Source organism: Ictalurus furcatus, chromosome 21, assembly GCF_023375685.1.
Source record: "Ictalurus furcatus strain D&B chromosome 21, Billie_1.0, whole genome shotgun sequence".
Taxonomy (NCBI): domain Eukaryota; kingdom Metazoa; phylum Chordata; class Actinopteri; order Siluriformes; family Ictaluridae; genus Ictalurus; species Ictalurus furcatus.
The window spans coordinates 5,109,678-5,132,283 of NC_071275.1; the positions used below are offsets into that span (position 1 = coordinate 5,109,678).

Below are 22,606 nucleotides of genomic sequence, written 5' to 3' on the forward strand. Positions count from 1 at the left end.
AGAGCTAGTTAATGTTTAAATAATCAATCTAACCGGACACACCTTGGTGTCGGTCACGTGTTTTTGCTCTCCTACAAATCGGGCGGTCTGATACAAATGTCGTTTAACACATCTACATATCAATACCGGGGGGGGGGGGGGGGGGGGGATTCTGCTGAGATTCTGAAGTCTCTTCTCGTATTCATCTTTTGATCTCAAACCCAGATGTCTTTGGTGTATAGCACAAACAAACGAATTAGCCTTGCCGCTCCAATAGTTTTAGACGGGACTGTATATTCTGCTTTTAACAACAGACGTGGTCACAAAGCAGGTTTTTATAATTCAGATGTCAATTTAGAGCAAACCTGAAGCAACAGCTGCAAGGAAAAACTCTCTGAAACAACATGAGGACATAACCTTGAGAGGAACCAGACACAGAAGGGAATTGATCACCTCTTTACCTTTACCTCTACCTCTTCTGGGTGACACCGGATAGTGGGATTATAAATCATTACAGTATACATGTGTAGAAGAATAAAGACAAACAGTACTAGGTGTGTTGAAAGAATGGTTGGAGTCCTGGAATGAGCACAGGGCAGTCTTTGTGATTTACAGCTGCAGTTCAAATCAGGAGTAAGCAAGAATGAGACTTGGGCATAAATGGTCCAGCAGTCCTGGAGACCCAAAATGCATCACAGTTGTAGATTTCCTTGTTCAGACACCTCAGCTGATACTAACCAGGTTTAATTTAGATGCAAGGAATCACGTCTGACCGCTATTAACTCTCCCTGGTTTATATTAAAATGGTGTATCTCACATTTAACCCTTGCAGTCCAGCTTCCCTTACCAGGTGTTCCCGTTTATCTTTTTTTTCCCCCGTGCTCTGTACTTTCCTTCACTCTCTCATCCTTTGCCTGTTGCTCCTCCCTGTTTCTCCACTGCAGAACTGGCTTCTCTCTTTCTTCACCCTCTCCTCTCGGGTGGAAGGCAGCTGCTGTCTTTCTGTCGCTCTTTCCTGATCGAGATCTCTGCCTGTTCTGTGTGCTTTAACCTCGCTCGCTGTTCTCGCCTAGTAGACCCCATTCTCTCGTTCCTCAGCCGTAAGTGTGCCTCCTCTTCCACTCGTTCTCCTTTTAGTTCTGTGATATTTCAGCCCAACACTTTGCAAGGACAATTCAGATTTTCCCCAAAACACATTTTTAAAGGAGCAGTTTGGAATGATTTCTTGGTAACCTGTAGGAATCATGCAAGATATCTTAGAAAAATTGATGGACTGATGAGGTTTGAGAGGGATTTCTGGTGTTCCTTTCAGGCTGTTTCCATTTTCCTACCTTGAAATTCGCTCTCACTTAAAAGCCGTTCATTAGTTTCTGAAAAATTACAGACTGCTCCTTTTAAAATGATTCTTTTACCAAAGTAGCTTTTAGAATGCATGATCTCGACAACCATCATCGACTGCGAATGCTCTCTTCGTCCCAGGTATCCAAAGACGTGCGCAGCGATATCGAAAGCAGCTCAGAGGAAGAGCCTGAAACGAGTCACACCCTCACTTCATGCAAACAGGAAAACGGCACCAACGGCCATTTCGGCTCCCAGCCCTGGACCCGGAAAGACGAGCGCTGGTGACACGGCGACGCTTCACGAGCCATTCACAAGAACTGTTCTTACTACAGCATCTTCATTCCACTCCTCTGTTTCCTGACCAAACTGTAAAATAGAATGAGGCACTATACACACATTCCCTACATTACACACACTTTGAGATGACATAGTGTTAAATGTTGACCTTGATGATGAAGTGCTGGATCATGTTGGCTGTATGGACACTGATGCTTCAATGTGTGGGGGGAAAAAGAGACAGACTACAGTGAGATTAAATGATTGTTTTTTTTGCGTCTAGTTTCAGAAGCAGAAGTATGTGCACTTTCTTCCTAAACCTTCATGTTTTACTGAAGTCAGGGAGGAAGTTCTTTCCCGTTCCTCTTTTATTCTTTCTTTTTGTCTAATGTGCTTGACCTCCTGGTTTAAAATTTTTTTTTTTATTATTCTTTTTTTTTTTTTTTTTTTTTTACAGATTTCATCATTCGGTTACTCGTTTTGTCTTTGCCTGTCCTGTTTTTCCATTATGCGTGATTTTTTTTATTTAGAGACCAAATAAGTTTATTAAAATATGAGTTGATCGCTACACAGTGAGAGATGATTTGGTTCTCCGTTATGTCATAAGAAAAAATTCTACACAGTTCCCAGAGTAATCAGTACTAGATAGGTTTACCTAATGAACCATCACCTCGGTGCAAGAAGATTAAATGAACGGTTTGGCGAAATGTTAAATTCACACGATTGTCCCCTCAACACAAATGCAAGCGGTCAGTCAGCTTAGTAATGTTTGGTGTCCATTTGTTTTATTGGTTCCACTTCCACTGGGACTGATGCTTGGATTCTTGGAGATACTCCTTATTGTAGAACCAAAAGTCCAGGGGGTGGAGCTTAACCAGATCCAATGCCTCCAATAATTCTAAATCTTAAGCCTCATGAGATGCTGTACAACAGAGAACAACACACCATCTTGAAACCCACAGGTAGAAGTGGCTGAATGAGGTCCGACTTCACCACCTGGACGTTTGGTTCTGCAGACAGGGGGACTTGAGTATTTGCGACTTGCTTTAGGACACAGTGTGTCCCAAAAGTCTATATATATATATATATATATATATATATATATATATATATATATATATATATATATATATATATATATATATATATATATATATATATATATATATATAAGGGACTATGTTTGCCAGCACTACATCGGTTGTGTCTTCGTCAGTGGATGTTCGTGGACGTCCGCTTCTCGGTTGGTCTGCAACGCTTCCAGTCTTTTTGAATTTGTTAATAAGTTTGTTGACCTTGAGACAGCTTCCTGATCCAGCCATGAGAATGATTTCGATACCAGTCCCTCCAACATTTTACGATTGTGGAAACTAATGCAAAAATCATGGAAACTCCGCAGTATTCACAGGCGCTTGCAATTTTTCAAAATTACCGCAGATTCGGGCCGAGACGCGTCACCCGCCATCATCACAACACGCGTTCAGCCCCTTCGATTCACGTGCGTCGAACATGAGTACAGCTTAAAGCTCTCATTAGCCTACAAACGTCACCGCGCCAATTCGCAAAAAAAGCAGAAAAATCAAGCATCTCAAATAAAACGCTGTGAAATCCTGTACAGACTACAGTGCGTCCTTATTTTGTCAAAAGGCATTCCTAAAGGCTGTCTGAAAGAAATCATATGTAAATTAAGTATGAAATACTAATTTCCCGTATGTATGGAGACTTTTGGGACACCCTGTATAGACTAAAATAAACCTTTACTGTGTAACTAAACACTAAAGTTACATAGGCAGCCATCTTGGATACAGGAAATTTTGAAATCACTCCACTCCATACCCCGAGGTGCCTGCAGAGATGATGGTCTTGTACCACATGTTAGGATGTTGGGTGTGTATTTATGAAAAGTTATAAATACGTCTCACCTGATGAGAGACTTTCATTCATTGTTCGCGCCAGTGCAAAGGTAAAAGAAGCGACGTCGGACAACAAATACGTCTCAGCTGATCAACTGCCATTTGCCAAGACAGTTACATACATGTAATTTATGCTGATATTTTAAAGTGGATACTGTATTTCCTACAATTATGATGGATTTTGTATTTTAGAAAGCTGTACATTTTAAGGTAAATTAAGTTACAAAATGAGTGGTTAGATATTCAGCAGCAGCAGCAGTCTCAGGCAAACTGCTAATGAAGTGTGCTATCGATGTTGGATATTTATGTTAGAAGTGTGTATCTCCCTTCATGTGATGTGATCAACAGTTTAGTGTGAAAGATGTAAAGTAGCCAACAATACAATGTTATTTAAAGCTGTGTCTATGCAATACACCGTGAACTTGCACAGCTGTGTGAGGATTAAAGCAGACTAGCTGAAATTTGTACTTTGTATATAATCAATTAAGTCTTTCCTGAGGCTGGAGTGTGGATTTTTTTTTTCTACAAAAGAAAGGACACATCATTTTGAAATGATTACCAGGCAAAAAAAAAAAAATGTTAAACCATTCGATGGTTTCTTCTAGGTGACATTTCCATGGTTAACTGTTCAAGAAGGAAAAGGGGACAGAGGTTTAATTTGTACTCAATTTAATATATTACAACAAACAAACAAACAAAAAAAAAACTTTTCCGCTCACTAAAATATATATTCGCCATGGATAGGTGAACGTGTGCGAGCTCTCCTCCTCAGCCATTCCTGTATGAACAGGTTCTCAGTCCTTGACCATCTCAGGGTCGATGTTCTGATTCTGTGCAGCCAGTTTGAGCTGCTTCTGTCTAAGCATGTAGCGGTAGCCACGCATGGCGCACAGGTAGCCTCCGTACAGGGTCAGCAGCATCATGGACCCGGAGAAGACGCGGTAGCCCACATCAGCTAGACGCTTGGTACTCAGCATGGGGAACTCGCTAAAATGCAAAGAAGAAAAAAAAAAGACCTTCAGTTATGGCTGCCCAAGTTCCTGGAGACCTGCTTTCCTGAACTCAACATGTTTTCCAATCCAGTCTGTTAACATGCCATTAACACAAAACGAACGAATTGGAGCGAAATATTCCGAAAAGCAGCCCATAAATGTCCAGCGTAGGTGTGAACTCCTTTAATACTGTTTAAAAAGCATCTCAGGGAAATTCCTCAAGAAATCGGGTGAGAAATCACCAAGAATACATTTCTGGAAATTCTAGGCAAAAAGGGCGTCTACTCTGAAGATGCTAAAATACTAAATTATTTTGATTTATTTTGGATTTTTGATCAGAACATAATTCCCATAGTTCCATCTGTGTTACTCCAGAGTTTTGATGACCATTATTATTCTAAAATGTCTGTGGTCAAACTTTTGACTGGTAATGTGGAATCTGTACATGACAAGACCAGATTTGGACCCGTGTTGCGTGCTACTCTGAAATAATATTTATTTCATATGTAGCAGTCTGCAAAAACCCAAATCATACAGAAGCTGGAAAATAGCAGCCAAGAACTGAAGTCAGTTATTCATGGAAAAATTACGACTCATTTTTTAAAGTTTAGTTTAAATGCCAGTTGTCTCAATCTGTCCATTTTCCATAGCATTTATTGTCACGGGGGAGCCTGTATCCTATCCCAGGGAACTCGGGGCACAAGGTGAGGGGCACCAACCCTTCACAGGGCACAATCTCACACTACGGGCCATTTGGGGATGCCAGTCAGCCTACAATGCACGGCTTTGAACTGGGGGAGGAAGCTGGAGTACCCAGAGGAAGCCCCCGAAGGACGGGGAGAACATGCACACAGGGCGGAGGCGGGATTCAAACCCCTAACCCCGGTGTTGTGAGGCAAATGTGCAAACCACTAAGCCACTGTGCCACCCCCTGCCCATTGTCTCAATTTACCAGTATAATTATTTTAGGACAGTTCATCTAATGAAAGGTTTTCCAGTTAATGTTCGTTAATAATCATTTTAAAAAGTCAACATTTTCCACAAATTTGTGCTCCAGCAACGCTTCGTGTCCTTGATGAAATGTTGACTAATATTGACCAGATCTTGTACATGAACAAGTGTGCAGAGAATCAATCCATTAAGATGATGTCAGTATCAGATCAGTGTCAGGTACCAGCACTGGTGATTTGTGAAAAGTTGGAGATTATTATAAATAATAAATGTGCTGCAGAATAATGAAATGCTAAATATGCATAATATGAATTCAAATTGACTGTGCCTTATTAACGCCAGACATCTTTCACTGGTTGACACGGAGAAAGACTGTGGATCTTGCTGTAGTGTTCAGTTTGAAACTAGGCTTAAAGATTATAAACTTCTCCTGATACAAGGTGCCTTGATAAATCACATGGAATTAAAAGCTCTGATATCAGAATCTTTATAAATAAATAAATAAATAAATAAAAATCCCTAGTTCAAATCATAATCTAATGTCTACACGCTAAAGCACAACCAGACACCATGATTCAGCTGAGAGCCACGATGTGCTTCTGTAAATCAGAGCGACTGCATGAGCCTTTTTTTCAACTGTAGAGGATTTCTCATCGCCATCTTCACCCATACTAGTCATGTTTAATGCTGATCATATCCTAGACGATGAGATGATGTGTTTTTGTAGTCATGTACGCCATACATAGGGTATGGTGACTTAGTGGTTAACACATTGCCTCGCACCTCCGGGACTGGGGGTTCGAATCCCGCCTCCGCCCTGTGTGCACGGAGTTTGCGTGTTCTCCTCGTGCTATGGGGGTTTCCTCCAGGTACTCTAGTTTCCTCCCCAGTTCAATGACATGCATTTTAGGCCAATTGGCATTTCCAAATTGTCTGTAGTGTGTGATTGTGCCCTGCGATGGATTTTCCCCCACCTTGTGCCTCGAGTCCCCTACGATAGGCTCCAGGCTCCCCGTGACCCCGTGTAGGATAAGCGGTACAGAAAATGGACAGATGTTTGAACGGAGGCTGACTGTCAGCATTGCTGAAGGTGTCACCAGTAATCACCAGAAATAAAATTATATTACAAATTACTCCTGGAGAAGCCCGAACAGTGTAAAAAGATGGACTCACTTTATCGATCGGTCCGATCAGCCAACTTGCACAAACTCCACCCTCTAAGAAACGAATCTACTCCAACCTGTTTTTTTTATTTCCTCGACCAGGAGATAGACAGAAAAGTGAATAGCGGGCGAGAAGACAGACAAAAAAAAATGCACCCACAGCCAGGTCTGCTGCTAACAAACTGGCTAATGTAAAGCAAGACACGCCCCCGGGGGCGGGACATACACATTCGAGCATGTAATTGGATGAACACAAGATTAGTACAAGGTGAGTCATCAAAAATTCTAATCATTTTCCTGGACAAACTAAGAAAACGAGAATATCTCCAAAACTATTGCATGTATTGGGTTTTTTTTCTAGTTATACTATCGTATTGAAGTCAATAAAGCTCTGCTTTAAGGAATAAGTGTTACTTTGATCAAATCCAAGACCAAATGATGTATGCAAAGCGTCAACACAGAGTAAACGTGTGCGCGTGTGAACCTGAGGCACGAGCCGTAGCTTAATTAGACTCTTTTTTTTTATTTAGCTAACCTCTCTCTGCTATTCTACAAACCGAAATAATACATGCGAAAATGATTATACACCACTCACCTACTTATTTATCCGAGTTAAATCCAAAGGACGGTTAAAACACCTATTTTATGAACGTTCAATGTCAGCCAATTACGCCTGCACCACTTCCTGGTTGCACTACGGATGGACGGAAAGGACAAAAATCCCCAAAGCGTTTTATATATTCGTGTGTATGTTTTTATTGTTTCTACTGTCCAATTTTCATTAAGGAAATTAAGGAAACAGCTACTGTAATGTCTGAGGTGTCCAGTCGATTGATTTAGTGACATTTTAATTGTTTATTGATTTATGTAAGTTTTCAGTAGCAGGAACTTTTCACGCCATAGCCAAGCAACACTGAGGGAATTATTTTGAAGACGGACAAAAATGGAGGCGCCGAGCAGTAAACACACATGTTCCGAAACAGCCGAGGAGAAAGAGGATCCTGGAGCAGCTCCATACGGAAACTTTATAAATTACTACACATTTAATCCGCCAGAGAATCGTCTGAGTTTGATCCCGAGCACGCTGCTGGAGGATGTGGGACATCAGCCCGACACAGAGGCGGTGCTGCTGCTCGATGTGGGCTGCAACTCCGGGGTGAGAGAGCGAAGCTGAACCGCTAACTCAATATAATAATCAAATAAAAGTTTTTCTGTCTTTCTTTTTATTAATAACAGCAACAAAAAAAGTTACAAGTAAGATCTATAGAGAATGCAAATTTTCAGAGGGAAAAAATTACAAACAGAACTCTCAACCCTGCTGGGGAAAAGACCAACAGAAACCATCACCAAAAATTCTAATGTTTTCCACTACAAATACCATTACAACCCATCAGCCAACCATTAAAACCATTACCATTATTGGTCCTTGATCGTATCCACTAGATATAACATGCCACCAATACAGTTTCCATTAAAACCAATTCAATTCCTATTATAACTACTAAAACCATTACATATTCTATGAGGGTTTCTATTGTTTCTTTTTCAGCAGAAAAGCTTCATGCTATGTGTCTTGACTTTCTTTATCTGCATCTTTTTTTTCTACTTTCATCATGTTTGTGTATTTTTTTCTCATGGCTGCATTCCCCTGCTGATGGTGGTGGAAGTTAGCCCTTGCATCATCTCTACCTGAAGAGAGCGTTGCAGCAGCGCTTTAGTCCTTCAGTCTCCCAGCTCTCTCACTTCCTTTTCTGTACAGTCTACTCAAACAGATCAGCTTCCAAAGCTTTACGTTTCATGCTCATACCATTCATGCTTTACGTTTCATGCTCATACCGTTCATGCTTTACGTTTCATGCTCTTAACATTATTACACGTCATCTTGTAGATTGCTGAGAGTGTACTAACACGTGTACAAAAACGGTGAAAGTTTTTATATTACTGCTGAGTTTTGCTGCTTGTGTTAGGACAGTGTAAGAGAAGACATGCTACAGATGCAATTTATCCATAAATTTATATCATATTAAATTATATATATATATATGTATGTGTGTGTGTGTGTGTGTGTGTGTATGTATGTATGTATGTATATAAGAGGCTACTTGTGTACAGTTGAGCTTTACATACGCCTTAATTGGTATTATTTTGTCTTCTTGGAGACATGTATATATCTTATGTAGCTTCTGAAGGGCAGTATTAAATGAAAAAGATTAAGATCTTTAAACAAAATAATAACAATTTACACCAATAATCTGTTCAAACGTTTACACCCCCGTGGCTCTTAATGTATCATGTCCTCAGTGTGAAAAGATGGATCTGAAAATCATATAGTCGCTGATGGAAAGGGGTCAAATGTTCAGAAGATGCTGGAAAAGCAAAGAATGTGCAGGACCTGGAGGATTTTTCTGATGAACAGGGGACAGTTTAACTGCTCAGGACAAACAAGGGACTCGTGAACAACTATCATAAAACATAAAAACATCCAGGTAACGACACACAGTATTAAGTCTCAAGCGTGTGTAAACTTTTGAACCGGTTCATTTGTGTAAATTCAGTTATAATTGTGTCTTGTGGACTAGATGTAAACATCTGTCATGTGAAATAGCTTAATCAGGGCAGGACTAAATAAAAAAACTAAATGCAATATTTATGATCCCTCTTATCTTTTTTTATTATGAACATTTAGCAGATTCTGCAAGTCGTATGTAAATTTATGACCTCAGCTGTACATTGTTGAAGTAAACCACAAACCGCCATGCTGATCCTTTTCACCTTGCTCCACTGTTGCTCTTTACCAGGACTTATCTATTGCACTGTACAAGCATTTTCTTCAAGATCAGCCACCTGGAAGTGATTCTTCCAAAAGGATTCACCTACTTGGATTTGACCTGGACCAGGACTTAATCGTACGGGCTCAAAACTCTAACCCGTTCCCCCAAAACGTTCAGTTCATTCCCCTCGATATCACCAGTGAGGAGAGCCGCACTGAACTTGCTTCCTATCTGGAGAAGTTTGGACGCAGTCGCTTTCACCTGTGTTCCTGTTTTGCTGTGACGATGTGGGTTCACCTGAACCACGGAGATGCTGCCTTGTTAGCTTTCCTCTCGCGGCTCGCTTCTGTCTGCGAGTGCTTGTTACTGGAGGCCCAGCCGTGGAAATGTTACCGCTCGGCTGCACGGCGGTTACGAAAACTCGGACGCAGCGACTTCGAACACTTTAAGACTCTGGAGATCCGTGGCGATGTGGCAGCTCACGCTAAAGAGCATTTAGAAAAGCAGTGTGGAATGGAGCTGGTTCGGAGTTTCGGTAGTACATCGTGGGACCGGAGCCTTTTGTTATTCAAGAGACGATCATGCAGCCACCAGGAGAGAAAGCAGTAGGGGTTGATTTGATTAGCCTATAACCTATTATATTATATCATATCATAACCTACTATTGTTTCAAGACACAACATTTTTTTAAAGAGTCATTGCAGAATAATTTTAAATGAAATGTTACAAAGTAAAGGAATTGCACTTACTCTGTTGTGGACGGTCTCACATGAACAATTCCCAAAACCTGTTTATACCCTCACCCTTGCTCCACTGGGCAATCTCACCTCACTAATACTATAGGCTTGTAATCATAAATACTGTCCTGTGCTCATCCCAAGACTCTTATGCACAATCTGTTCATCCTGAACATCCTCAAAATACACTTACTACTGTTTGACTTTATAGTATACGGTATAGTAATCCTACTATCCGGTGTCACCCAGAAGAGCTTGCGCTCCCTTTTGAGTCTTAAGGTTTTTTCCTAATATCTACTCGGGGAGTTTTTCCTTGCCACTGTAACCTCTGTCTTTAAATCCTGAGGGATTTAAATCTACATCAGGGTTTCTGTACAGCTGTTGTGAACATGTCTACACTAATAAAAGTGCTATACAAATAAAACTGAATTGAATTACCTCTTGACACATTGAACTTTAGTGAGGTCTGGTAACTCAGTGGTTCTCACCTCCAATGATCTGTGAAGCATCCAAACATCAACCTCAACTCTGAGGTTATAAATAAATATATACAGTGTCATTTCAGTAATGGCTAAACAGTTGAGGTCATAAGTTTACATCCACCCTCAGTTATCCTCACTGTGAAAAGATGGCTCTGAACATCCTATAGTCACTTTTGGAAAGAGATCAAAGATGCTGGAAAAGCAAAGAATGTCCAACAGTGGGCAGTTTACCTGCTCGGGACAAACAAGGGACTCATGAACAACTATCACAAATCATAAAAACAGTCGTTGATCATCCAGGTAACAGCACACAGTATTAATAATCAAGCGTGTGTAAACTTTTGAACTGGTTCATTTGTGTAAATTCAATTATTATTGTGTCTTGTGTATTATATGTAAACATCTGTTATGTGAAATAGCTTATTCAGGGAAGGACTAAATAAACAAAACAAAATGCATTTTTTTTAATGATCCCTCTTATTTTTTTTAAATGATTAATATTTAGCTGATCCTGCAAAGCGTATGTAAGCTTATGACCTCACGTGTCAATAATGTGATGTTGGACCTAATTATAATTCAAATTATTATAATATAATGCTAAAAATGTGTTCAGTGAGTGGGGAAAAATGTTCTTTGGGTCCATTACATTTAATTATTAATAATGAGGCTAATGGTGAAATATTTGCATTATGTTTGCAAAGTAATTGTGGAGCATGTGGTGTGTGGAATTTATTTTACAGTTAATCTATCTGTTCTCCACAAGGTGGTGCTCTTTGTCAAGTAGCCTGTGTGTGTTTTTGTTTAAAAAAATGAGTGAATTATCGCTTCTGTGCCTTTTGCCTAAGATCAAATGTGAAAATGAGGAAACTTGCCATGAACCTGCACCAGCAGGAATTGAGAGAGGCAAATACAGAGAGTAAAAAGCTGCGTAAAGTGTCTTGGTAAGGTTGAGGACCACCATGAGCTGTCGGAACAACTTCAGATCACATTAGTACGGATTCTACATGTCTCTGGAACTGTGCTGGAAGCATGAACACTAAATTTAATGACGGTGGTAGAGAGTGCTGTCTACCATGTCACTCCAAAATCTCCCATAAGTGCTCAGTTAGGTTGAGATCTGGTGACTGTGAAGGCTGTAGCATATATTTCATATCATCTTCATCCTCATCAAACCATTCAGTGAGCTCTAGTGCCCTTCAGATGTGGGTGGAGTCAGCCTGGAAGATGCCACGCCCATCAGGATCGAAATGTTTCATCATGAGATAAAGCTGATCGGTCAGAAGAACTTTGTACTGATTTGCTGTAAGTGGACAAGCGAAGGCAAATTCTGCCTGCAGAATAACACACAGCCTTACAGAGACGGGTGGACGCTAAAAGCCTGTAAATATGGACTCAGAATTATTTGTTAGAATAGTGTGGTAAAAAGGAATTGATTGGTTTCCTGTGTAATATTGCTGGAAAGGCTAGAATGTGTATGATGAGTGGAAGATGCAGCCTCAAACATCAACAGTGACCTGTTATAAGCTACCCGTGTGAGTTCATGGACAAAGGATGAGGGCTGTGGCAAGAAAATGAGCACGGAGGAAGGCATACTCCTAGCTCTAAAAAATAAACATATAAAAGCAGTACGTGACTACAGCTCAGAAATCACCGCAGCTGTTTATGACACTGTTCATTTGTAAAACACCCAACTGAACACTGTAATCCCATATTTGGATAAAATCAATTCATGCATACCAGTTGTACACCTGTACCAATATGATGGATCAGGCTGGTTCTTCAAATTTGGCCCTCGAGGTCCACTGTCCTGTAGCGTTTAGCTCCAACCCTAATCAAACACACCTGAACAAGCTAACCAAGGTCTTCAGGATGACTTTTCTCAAAACGCATGAATAAAGTAGGTTTTTCCTCAGATTTCTACTAGCCCTAGCTCTGTAAACAGTGGATTCTCAAACGCAAAGTTTTTACAGCAGATTGCTACTGTAGAACACTTATTTCTGTGAAAATTTCAGCTTCGTATCTGGTCCCCAACCAGAGATATTCAACCCGAAAGTGAGGGGAATTTTTTTTTTTTTAATTGCACTTTCTTGTCCCCATTAAAAAAAGGAGAGAGGGAGAAGTCTCAAAGCTGAAATGTTCTGCATGCACACTATATTTACCTAGGTACCCCCTAAAAAAATTGAGACTGAGACTCAAACCCTTCCCATTATAAACTGACTCTAAATGTGGAACTGTGAGCAATCTTAAGCATTACATTTGGACTTAAGTTCTATGTCTAAGGATCAAGAATATGCAAACTGTTCATGTACCTTGTAACGTGCTCTAGAGATCAGTTATTGCTCCAAGGAGCTACAGTAGGACCATCCTGAGCCGAGATCCTGAGGTTTCCGAAACAGCTGTATAACCAAAATTTGTTGTGTGCCATGAAACAGAGATGGCTGTCGTAGTTAAACCAGTGGTTTTGTAAAACGGTCAAGGAACCAACTTTGCAATTATTGAACCACTTGAGATGGACTGACACTGGGGTTAATATTGAATAATATAAATTGTTTTGTAATATATTTGTTTTGTATATAAATATACAACTAAATGTATAACAATCTTTAAAAAAAGTCAGAAATAATTTTTAGTTGATATCAGTGGCATCTAACAGGCCCAGGATCCCTGGTTCGACCCTGAGCTCGGGGCACTGTCTGTGCAGATGTTCTCTCTGTGTCTGCAAGCATTTCTCCTGGGTTCTCCAGTCCGCTTCCCCAAAACATGCAGGTCCGTGTATTGTTGACTCTAAATATTATCCCTAGGTGTGAATGAGTGTGTGAATGTGTGTGAATGATGCCCTTTGTTGGACTGGAGTCCCATCCAGATTGAATTTCCGCCTCACGCCTAGTATTCCCAGGACCGGTGCCGGATTCAGTACTATGCTGACCAGGACCATGTCAAGGAATGACCCAAGTACATTAGTCTCTTAGCTCAAATACAAAACTTTTCAGTTCCTTTAATGTCAAGTATTACGAGTTCAAGACAATGCCCTAATATAACAATATGAACAAATGCTTAGTTGCAGTTGTGAATAAGGTGTTGTGATTTTGTACATAATAAATAATAATTGTAAAAGAAATAATAAAAGATGCAGTTCGCTATGTTGTTTTTCAGAATTCTTTAATTGCTGGAGTATTATATCAGGATTATGCCACCTTTACTGATACAGAAAATATATATCGCCTATAGATATAGTTTCTTGTAACAAGTCTACCATAACATGAACCTATAGTTAGTTTTACGATAGTTTCTTTAAGCTATTTGATATCATATTTTATACTGACACTTCAGTGTGTAGTGAATCTGGTGTTGTCTCTAATCTCGGTGGTTTTGATCAGCAGTTTAGGGGATGGAGAGCTGAACTGCTGGTAGCCGTTCATTCCTTTGGAGCCTGGAATAAATAAAAAAAAAAACAGAGAGAGACATACTTATAATGACGTTTCATGAACAAAACAACATTTGCACAATTTTCCCCATTTATCCTCTTTTTATTCCCTTTTTAGTTTTGCACTAAAGCTGCAAGGCTACTGTTGCTAATTTGTCTGGGAAGCTTCTAGCCTCAGGTTTAGCATCATGTAAACACAATCACCTGAAAATATATAGTACATATATAGCATATTCTAATCTTATTACTGTTTGTGTAGAAATCTTGGCACTAAGCCAGTCAACGTCTTTCGAGGCGAGAGTGTCTAAACTGTTTCTAAAGCTATACCTTTGTCAGAAACTGTAGACTCTACTCACTACTTGTAAAGTTCAGTACTCACTGTAACTGGACATGGATTGAATGTTGCCAACGACCTGCTGTCCAATTCTTTAAAAAAAATAGTAAAAAAAAAAAAAAAAAAAGGGATATAATTACACTTTAAAACTTTCCAGGTGTGGTAATATTACCTGTGCCTGTCTCTAACCTCACCTGTCCTCCTCGCCCTCCAATAGCTTCCTATAAGTGGCAATCTCGATGTCCAGTGCCAGCTTGACGTTCATGAGCTCCTGGTACTCCCGCAGCTGGCGTGCCATGTCCTGCTTGGCTCTCTGCAGCGCGTCCTCCAGGTCTCTGATGCGAGCTTTGGCATCCTTCACTGTCAGCTCACCACGCTCCTCTGCCTCGGCGATCTGGTTCTCCATGTTAGTGCGCTGGGAGCAAGGGCGTTATCCAGTTTTTATCCACATTTGTTTTTTAATAACAGACATAGAGAGACAAAACCTACTCACATTTTGAACAAGTCTTACAACTGTTGGTCATTTTCTAAAGTCTGCTAATGGGGTAGCACATTGGCACAGTGTATAGCATTGGCAACGTACAGCACCAGGGTCCTAGGTTTGATCCTGAGCTCAGGTTACTGTCTGTGTAGAGTTTCTGTGCATGTTCACCCCATGTTTTCACCGCAGTCTCCGGTTTCGCGTTCTCCACCTCCCAAAAACATGCTACTAGGTGGATTGGCTTTGCTATTGGTTTTGTGTTCAAGGTGTCGTACGGTGGACGTGCCCTGCGCCCAGTGTTCCCAGGATTGGCTTTAGTTCCACTGCGGCCTTGACCAGGATAAAGGACTTCCTCAAGATGAATGAATGAATTCATTTTATTTATTTATTTATTTATTTATTTATCAGTCCCGACAGGATTTCTCAATTTGCAGAAATGACCACAAAATCGACCAAACCCCGCAAGATTCGGAGGAGCTTGCAATTTTTCAAAATGACCGCAGATTTTGGGCGAAGACGTGTCATGTGACATCACAACACGCATTCAGCCAAAGCCCTCTTCGAGTCATGTGCGTGGAACATGAGTACAGCTTAAAAAGTCTCATTTACCAACAAACATCACTGAAAGACCGTGTAAAACTATTTCGTGCCATTTCAGTTTCACCAATTTAATAGCTTTCCGCAAAAAAAGCACAAATTCGCACTGCAAATTTTGAAAAAAGTCATCGTAAAATCAAGTATTTTTGACTGCAGCAGTCATAAAAAACTCTGCGAAATCCTGTACCAGCTGATTTATGAAATTAAGTGTGAGGTTAACTGTTGCAGTGGACTTGTTTACCAGGCAGATGAGGATTATTGTGACTTGAAAGGATTAATTCTTCACTGGAAGGTCCAAGTGTTTCTGCTCTGGGAAAGTGTCATTGTGTCGCTGGATCTTTACCTGGGCCTTGATGGACTCAATTTCGCTTTGCAGACGGCTGATCATGCGGTTGAGCTCACCGATCTCAGCCTTGGTGTTCCTCAGCTCGTTCCCGTACTGTGTGGCCTGGCTGGCCATCTGGTCATACTGAAGAAACAACACAAACACATGCTGGATATCTCTAGTGTATGTAACAATAACGGCACATTATGTGGCGTAATCATGTTCAAATTCTTTACTTTGTAAAATTTACAGTATATGGTTCTCATAAAGCTGTATGGATGCCTACAGCCAGATTAATGAATGCATAGTGTAGTTCAAAACCATTACCATGATGCCATAGTATAACAATAAGTAAGGAGGCATTTGTCCTATTGTATAGTGTGTGCTTCTAGCAAAATTCACATAATTCTCACAGAGTCTACTACTCGAAGATCTTCATACCTTAGACTTGTACCAGGCCTCAGCTTCCTCACGGCTCTTGGCTGCGATCTCTTCATATTGGAACTTGACCTCGGCCACAATCTGGTCCATGTTGAGGTTGCGGGAGTTGTCCATCTGCACTGTGACAGAGGTTTCAGTGATGCTGGCCTGCATCTCACGCAGCTCCTGCATCAACAAGTAAAGGTTACGCTAACCTTTATATCTACGCCCAGTTTTTTTTCCTAGACATTGTAAATAATCCAAACAGAGTTCTTTACTTTTCAATTCGATTCACTTCAATTGTGTTTTATTTGTATAGCTATTTTAATATTTAGTCATTGTTACAAAGCAGCTTTACAGAAATCTGGATGTGGACTTATAACCCTAATTAGCAAGCCGGAGGCGCTGATGTTACCTCGTCGTAAATAGTCTTGAGGAAGTTGATCTCATCAGTCAGCGCACCCACTTTGTCTTCCAAATCAGCTTTCACCAGGTATGCAGAGTCTACATCCTAAAAACATTTCATTAATCTGTAGATCTGTCTTCACATTAAAGACGTGATCTCTTTCTGTGGCCTAAGATTGGATTAATTATTAAATACAGTCTTTCCTAATGCAGTTTTCAGGGACTCCCAGCACACCTCTAAATACTTCCAGTATTTCAACCTTTATCCAAGTGCAGCTTTTCATTGCAGCGAGGCAAGAGCACACCTGATCCAACTTATCAGTCATTTGAAGACATACTGTGTACCAGATGACTAGACAAGTCAGATCAGAATTTCCTACCTGCAGCCCTTTCTGTTCAGCGTTCCCAAAGGCATGTTCGGAGCTGGGAGAGAGAAAATCCGTGGACTGTATTGAGCTGGAAAACTGGATTAAATCCACTGATTTAAGTACTGAGGCAGTAATTAAGACCGATTTGATAACGCTGATAACTATTTCTGGGTCATTTAGCAGTAGATAGTCCAGCATGTTGGACAGGAAGAGGAAGGATACTTGTACTGTTTCCCGTGAGGACTGTTATTATCTCATTGTCATATACATTTTAAGTCTGAGTGTGGTGTCTGGAATTCTAAAGCTGCATACATTCCCACACCTATATTTTGTAGAGAATAAGTAGTTCTTCAGGCTATGAAATCAAACACCCATGTTATTTTCATTGCAAATACACCTGTACATTTTATCCATATGAGCTCGGTTTGTTGTACCTCATGAACACACGAACATGCCCTTGTTGTCTCAATGCTAAACTGAATTCTGTGCAATTATCAGTTTTAAGGGGTTAATTCAAAGGTACATATTGGTCAATTGTACATGTTAAAAGCTAGAGTGCTGGCTGTTGTACGAGGCTAGTGACACTAGTGAAGCAACCTTATCCCTCAGGTACTTGTGTTACAGCATTTGAGGGACAAGTGACCTAGTTCAGCTACTCTCAGTTACAGACACATTTACGGCTAATAAAATAATGCATCCAGTATGTTAGTTTTGAAATGCTTTTTGCATTAGTAGTATAAATCACTTGCACTGGAGACGGAAAATATTTGAACGTGCACTCTTAAAAATAAAGGTTCTTCAATGGTTCTTTACAGCACTATAGGTGCTGCAAAGAACATTCTTTTCAAGAACCATTTTACATTGTATAGGGTTCTTGAGTTGAGCTATATGGTTCTGTGGAGATTAAAGAAGTTCTTTATGGATTATTCTAGGTTCTTCAGAGCAGTGTATTGGTTCTTCAAGGTATCATTCTTTAACAGGTTCAAGTGAACCCTATAAGGTTCTTTGTTGGACTGGAAAAGGTTCTCCTGGCATCACTCTTAAAACCTTACTTTGGTTCCTTAAAGCACTAACTAAGGGTTGGTTTTTTTTTGGTGTGTATTTTTTAGAACTTATGATAACATGATTCCATGTGGCACGGCTGTGAAGAACAATTTCTGGGTTCTTTAAAGCCCCAGTAAATAGATGGTTCTCTAAAGAACTTGAGTGTAAAAGGTTCTTTGTGGCGTCAGGCTGAAAACCCCATTTTGGTTCTAATTGGAACCTTTATATTTAAAAGTGTATTGTAACTACATATCATATGCAGTAATGAATGGCATTTTGGGTTGTATTTCTAGCATTACCAGAGGCAATATTTGTTCTTTTGGTGTCCCTTGGATATATCATTCTAACCCTATCAGGGGTTTTGTTCGATAATGTATCATATTCATAGGTTCAGATTTATATAAATATTCATCTATTAAAAGCCGGGACACTTTTACTGTGCTTCTTTTGTTGACTCCTTTGGGTAAAGTAGGTTGTATCAGGCTGTAGAGTTTACTCTTGTCCCTTGATGCCTAATTTACCCAGTGGCCCACTGCAGTGGAATCAGACCTAAAGTGCACAAAAGCCTCTATTGTCCTCGTGTGTTCCCTGAGACGACACTAGTGGAATCAAACCTTTTTCAGAATCACAAAGTCATTCTCTAGGTTGTTTCTCTTGTTGATCTCATCCTCGTACCTGAGTCAAAGCCAACAGAAATGGAAGGGATTACTGTAGATACAGAGCTGGTATGCAAGACACAACAGAAACATCTTTTTGCATAGACTATTTGGACATCTTTCATATGTTTAAAAGAATCTTAATATAATTTAAATCTGTGGATGGATTACTATAAATTCCAATCCAGTATATATAAGAGTATTTTAGTTTTTGGAGGTTTTTTTTAGGTATTATTTGAGTAATAACTCAACCTAATATTCCCATATTTATAGTTCCTGTTAGTTTTAATTGAGAGCCATACTTGTGCTTGAAGTCTTCCACCAGCCCCTGCATGTTCCTCAGCTCTCCGTCCAGCTTGATTTTATCGTTGTTGACCACATCGAGCTGTCTGCGCAGATTGGCCATATACGCCTCGAACATGGGCTCAATGTTAGACCTGCCTGGGGTCTGACTCTGAAGAACTTCAAATTTGGTCTCCAGCATCTTGTTCTGCTGCTCTAGGAACCTCACCTGTGGATGGAAATAAAATACCAAAGAAGATATGGTGAAACTTTATGGGATTTGAGTCTAGGTTTCATTTTTGGATGGAATGTGTACTAGAAGTGATCCAAAAATGAGCCAAACAGCTGAAACAAAAAGACTCATTGTTTTCCTCTGAGGCCAGTTATTATCAGTCGCATCTTATAGCCTTACTGAAAGATAAAGTCCGGCGTGATGCCAAACACATCAAAGATTCATGGATTCCCAACTCTGGTTACAGGTGTAGGTGGTTGAGACTTTAAAATTAAATACATATGTTATTTACCACACTAATAGGCTTGTAATTTACTCTTCATCTATGTGTGACTCTTACTAGTAATAGTATACATCTTCTGTTGCTGAAGTTTGTCTGCTGTTCCTAAAGAAGCTTTGTGGAATTTGTGGTTTTAAAGGGATAATTAAATGTCCTTTGGTGCATAGGTCCACTGCACATATTAAAAGCCTAGACTGGTTTAATTTATGGCTGTTGTGCCAGGTTAGTGACACTAATGGAGCAACATTATCCCTCAGTTACTTGCATGGCAGTGCTAGATGAACAAGGCATGCACATAGATCAGCCACCTCTCTTCAAACCTAATCTCATTCTTTTTGACCACTGATCTGAGGCCAGTACTTAGAGACCCCCTTTTGCCCTAACTAGTATCAGTAAAAGTCTCTGTTTCAGTCCAGGGGGCCCCTGGGATTGGGTTGCCATTGTCCCCATGCACACAAAGGTTCTGTTCATACTCTCAGGGATAGTGGTATCTTAGGTGACTCGGCCAAGCCTGACCTGTTTTTTATCAAGTTACAGTCCGGCTTTAAAGAAAAGGGCTTTGGTGCTAAAGCTCAACTATCGTTTTCATGTGCTTTCTAGCAGTGTCAAGCAAATCGTTCTTGTCTGAGAACACTTGGGCTTCTTAGGTGTCTAGAACTAAGTATCCTTTTAAAAAGGAATGGGGTTAACAATTTCACTCTAACTTTGGCGTCACAGTCCTGAAGGACAATACCACCTTTGTGAAGCAGCTCTTTAAATGTGTTGTTTTCAGAAATGATGCTAATATAACGCAAAAAAAAAAGAAGGTATTGTCCACCTTGAAGACTTTACCAAACTTCATTAGGTACTCTTTTGTACAAATTCCAGAACACATTTTATGTCTGAAACTGCCTTAATGACACATTTTACTCTGTTGGATGTCTTACCTTGTCGATGAAGGAGGCAAAGCGGTTGTTAAGAGATTTCATCTGGTCTTTTTCGTGAGTGCGCACCATCTGGAGGTTGGGGTCGATCTCCAGGTTGAGGGGAGCCAGCAGGCTTTTGTTGACTGAGATGTTAGCTATGGGGGCACCCAAGTAGGTGCTGCTGGTGCTGAAGCTGGGTGACAACGCTCCAAGGGACATTGTGCTAAACCCACTGCTATAGCCTCCATAGCCGCCAAGCTTCCCACTGCTCCTTACAGAACAGCTCGAACTGATCCTCTTGCTCCTCAGACTCATGGTGAAGAAATAATGGACTGAAGCTGAAGATGCTATAGGAGATGCTGTGAAAGTGCAGCAAGCTTGTCCAGTGTGGGCCTTTTAAATCCCAGGATTTGGGTGGAGTGACAGAGTTGTAAAACCTGTTCCAGTGGACACGCATGCGCATATGAATGTGCTTGGACAGTCTGCTCTCTATGAGTCTTCTGTCCCTGGAACAGGGAGTGCACACACTCATCCCGTTCCCCTCCACATCCGCCCACATACTATACACACACCTACTCCTGCTCTCTCTCTTTCTCTCTCTCTCTCCCTACTGATCTCTAATAGACAGTATCTCTAATAAACAGTATTATACCGTACTATATGACAGCATTTGAAAGTAATACAAGGGGCACTCATCTCAAATCTCAACGTGATGTATAGTAAGACAGCATATATAATCATCCTTTTAATATCTTATTTCACGAACGAGAAAATCAAGGAATAATTGTTGCAAATTCAAAATGGGAATGTGACCAGAATACAAGTCATGTGGTTGGTTAATAGTGACCACACTGGTGTACCTAATAAACTGGCAACAATATGTATTTTAACAAGAACGTCTGAAATGTGAACAAACAACCGGCTAACTGCGATTAACTGATCAGTGGGTAAGAACAGTCTTACTTTCTAATGACAGCAAACAAATGCTTGACAATAGAGGGCCAGTAAGTTAATTATACGGCATCTGTCTGCAGAGTTTAGTTAATTATTTAGTTATTTGGTGGGGGAGGGAGATTCACAGTGGCATAGTGGGTACTCAGTTCGATACTGAGCTCTGGATACGGTCAGTGTGGAGTTTCACATGTTCTCCCCGTCTCTCTGTGGGTTTCCAACCCTCCCAGAAACATGCAGGTTTAAGGTTTCAAATATCTAGTCCTGTGCTTTTACATAAATGAGGGATATTTATTACAGTTTATGTGGATTAAACTGTGTACATGCACTAGTGTAAAACCTACTTAACACTTTTTTTTCCTTTTTTCTTTTGCTTGTGTTACTCAGGGCGCCCCCTTGTGAAGGATCTTCAGTGAGTGGGCAGAAAATGTCTGGTAAATGCACTCATTTGCACTGAATTATTCTTTTCTAGATATTTCTCAAAGACCCAAAATATTCTTTGTTCCTTCGATGTGAGCTGCAACAGCCTGTAAACACACTGATAATCCAGGTGCCATTTTTCCAATCTTCAACTGTCTCATGTCGGTGAGCCTGCGCTCACTGTAGCCTCAGATTCCTGTTCTTGGCTGACATTAGTGGAACCTGATGTGGTCTTCTGCTGGGTATTTGAGTTACTGTAGACTTCCTGTTAGCTTGAACCAGTCTGGCCATTAACCTCTGACCTCTCTCACCAACAAGGCTTTTCTGTTTTCTACTTGCAGGACTACCATTCACTGGATATTGTCATATATGAAGGAGGTAACTCTTGACTCCAGTTCCCATCAGCCACTGCACTGTACTACATGTCACATGACCACTTGCACCTGAATCACGTTTCTGTTAAATGAGCACACTTGTGTATATATAGCCATTGTCTGGACTGTTTCTCTGTCTTTCGTTTGTCCTAGACTTCCGTGTTCCATGTTACCATGTTTCTTGATCTAGTTAGTTTATGTTTAGATTTGCCACAGTATTATGCCAAGTTGTCTTAGTGTCTTTGTTTTGTTGTTCGTTTGTTCAATAAACGTTATAAATTCTGCAATTGCTTCCGAACTCCAACCGTGAAACGTGACAGATATATATATATATATATAATATATATATATACTCAGCAAAAAAAGAAACGTCCTCTCACATTTAACTGCTGTTATTTCCAGCAAGTTTCTTAACATGTGTAAATATTTGTATTAACATAAAAAGATTCAACAACTGAGACATAAACTGAACAAGTTTCAAAGACATTTGAAGAACCGAAATG

General features: G+C 40.3%; 4 protein-coding genes across 8 annotated transcripts in view; 2 read left to right on the forward strand and 2 right to left on the reverse strand.

Annotated features, from left to right (window-relative positions):
- cers5 (ceramide synthase 5) overlaps positions 1-2,672 on the forward strand; it is a 36,354-nt gene extending 33,682 nt beyond the window's left edge. The window contains exon 10 of the mRNA XM_053652969.1: positions 1,459-2,672. Coding sequence (XP_053508944.1) covers positions 1,459-1,605 — 147 coding nt within the window. The 3' untranslated portion in view covers positions 1,606-2,672. The remainder of the gene's footprint in view (positions 1-1,458) is intronic.
- Positions 2,673-4,161: 1,489 nt separating this feature from the next.
- On the reverse strand, positions 4,162-7,335 carry LOC128625036 (cytochrome c oxidase assembly protein COX14 homolog). 3 transcript variants are annotated; one of them, XM_053653050.1, is made up of 2 exons: positions 7,211-7,335; positions 4,162-4,496 (listed from the first exon to the last, which is right to left on the reverse strand). In XM_053653050.1, exon 2 carries the CDS (start codon positions 4,484-4,486, stop codon positions 4,304-4,306), a length of 183 nt encoding a protein of 60 aa, XP_053509025.1. In that variant the 5' UTR covers positions 4,487-4,496; positions 7,211-7,335; the 3' UTR covers positions 4,162-4,303. The 3 variants fall into 3 exon arrangements, with proteins under 3 accessions (XP_053509025.1, XP_053509026.1, XP_053509027.1); XM_053653051.1 differs by having other exon boundaries at positions 7,215-7,333; XM_053653052.1 differs by lacking the exon at positions 7,211-7,335 and adding an exon at positions 6,626-6,715.
- LOC128625035 (pre-miRNA 5'-monophosphate methyltransferase) lies at positions 6,810-22,392 on the forward strand. Of its 3 annotated transcripts, none has more exons than XM_053653049.1 (3): positions 6,810-6,883; positions 7,488-7,771; positions 9,414-10,959. In XM_053653049.1, the coding sequence occupies exons 2-3, from the start codon at positions 7,559-7,561 to the stop codon at positions 9,993-9,995; spliced, it is 795 nt and encodes a 264-aa protein (XP_053509024.1). In that variant the 5' UTR covers positions 6,810-6,883; positions 7,488-7,558; the 3' UTR covers positions 9,996-10,959. The 3 variants fall into 3 exon arrangements, 1 of the variants encoding a protein (XP_053509024.1); XR_008388875.1 differs by lacking the exons at positions 6,810-6,883; positions 9,414-10,959 and adding exons at positions 21,697-21,743; positions 22,071-22,392 and having other exon boundaries at positions 7,633-7,771; XR_008388876.1 differs by lacking the exon at positions 6,810-6,883 and having other exon boundaries at positions 7,680-9,101; positions 9,414-9,480.
- Positions 13,794-21,409, reverse strand: si:dkey-222f2.1 (intermediate filament protein ON3). Its single transcript, XM_053653048.1, has 9 exons — positions 20,380-21,409; positions 18,962-19,170; positions 18,618-18,678; positions 16,602-16,697; positions 16,208-16,372; positions 15,785-15,910; positions 14,558-14,778; positions 14,409-14,455; positions 13,794-14,035 (listed from the first exon to the last, which is right to left on the reverse strand). The coding sequence occupies exons 1-9, from the start codon at positions 20,671-20,673 to the stop codon at positions 13,932-13,934; spliced, it is 1,323 nt and encodes a 440-aa protein (XP_053509023.1). The 5' UTR covers positions 20,674-21,409; the 3' UTR covers positions 13,794-13,931.
- Positions 22,393-22,606: the final 214 nt, after the last annotated feature.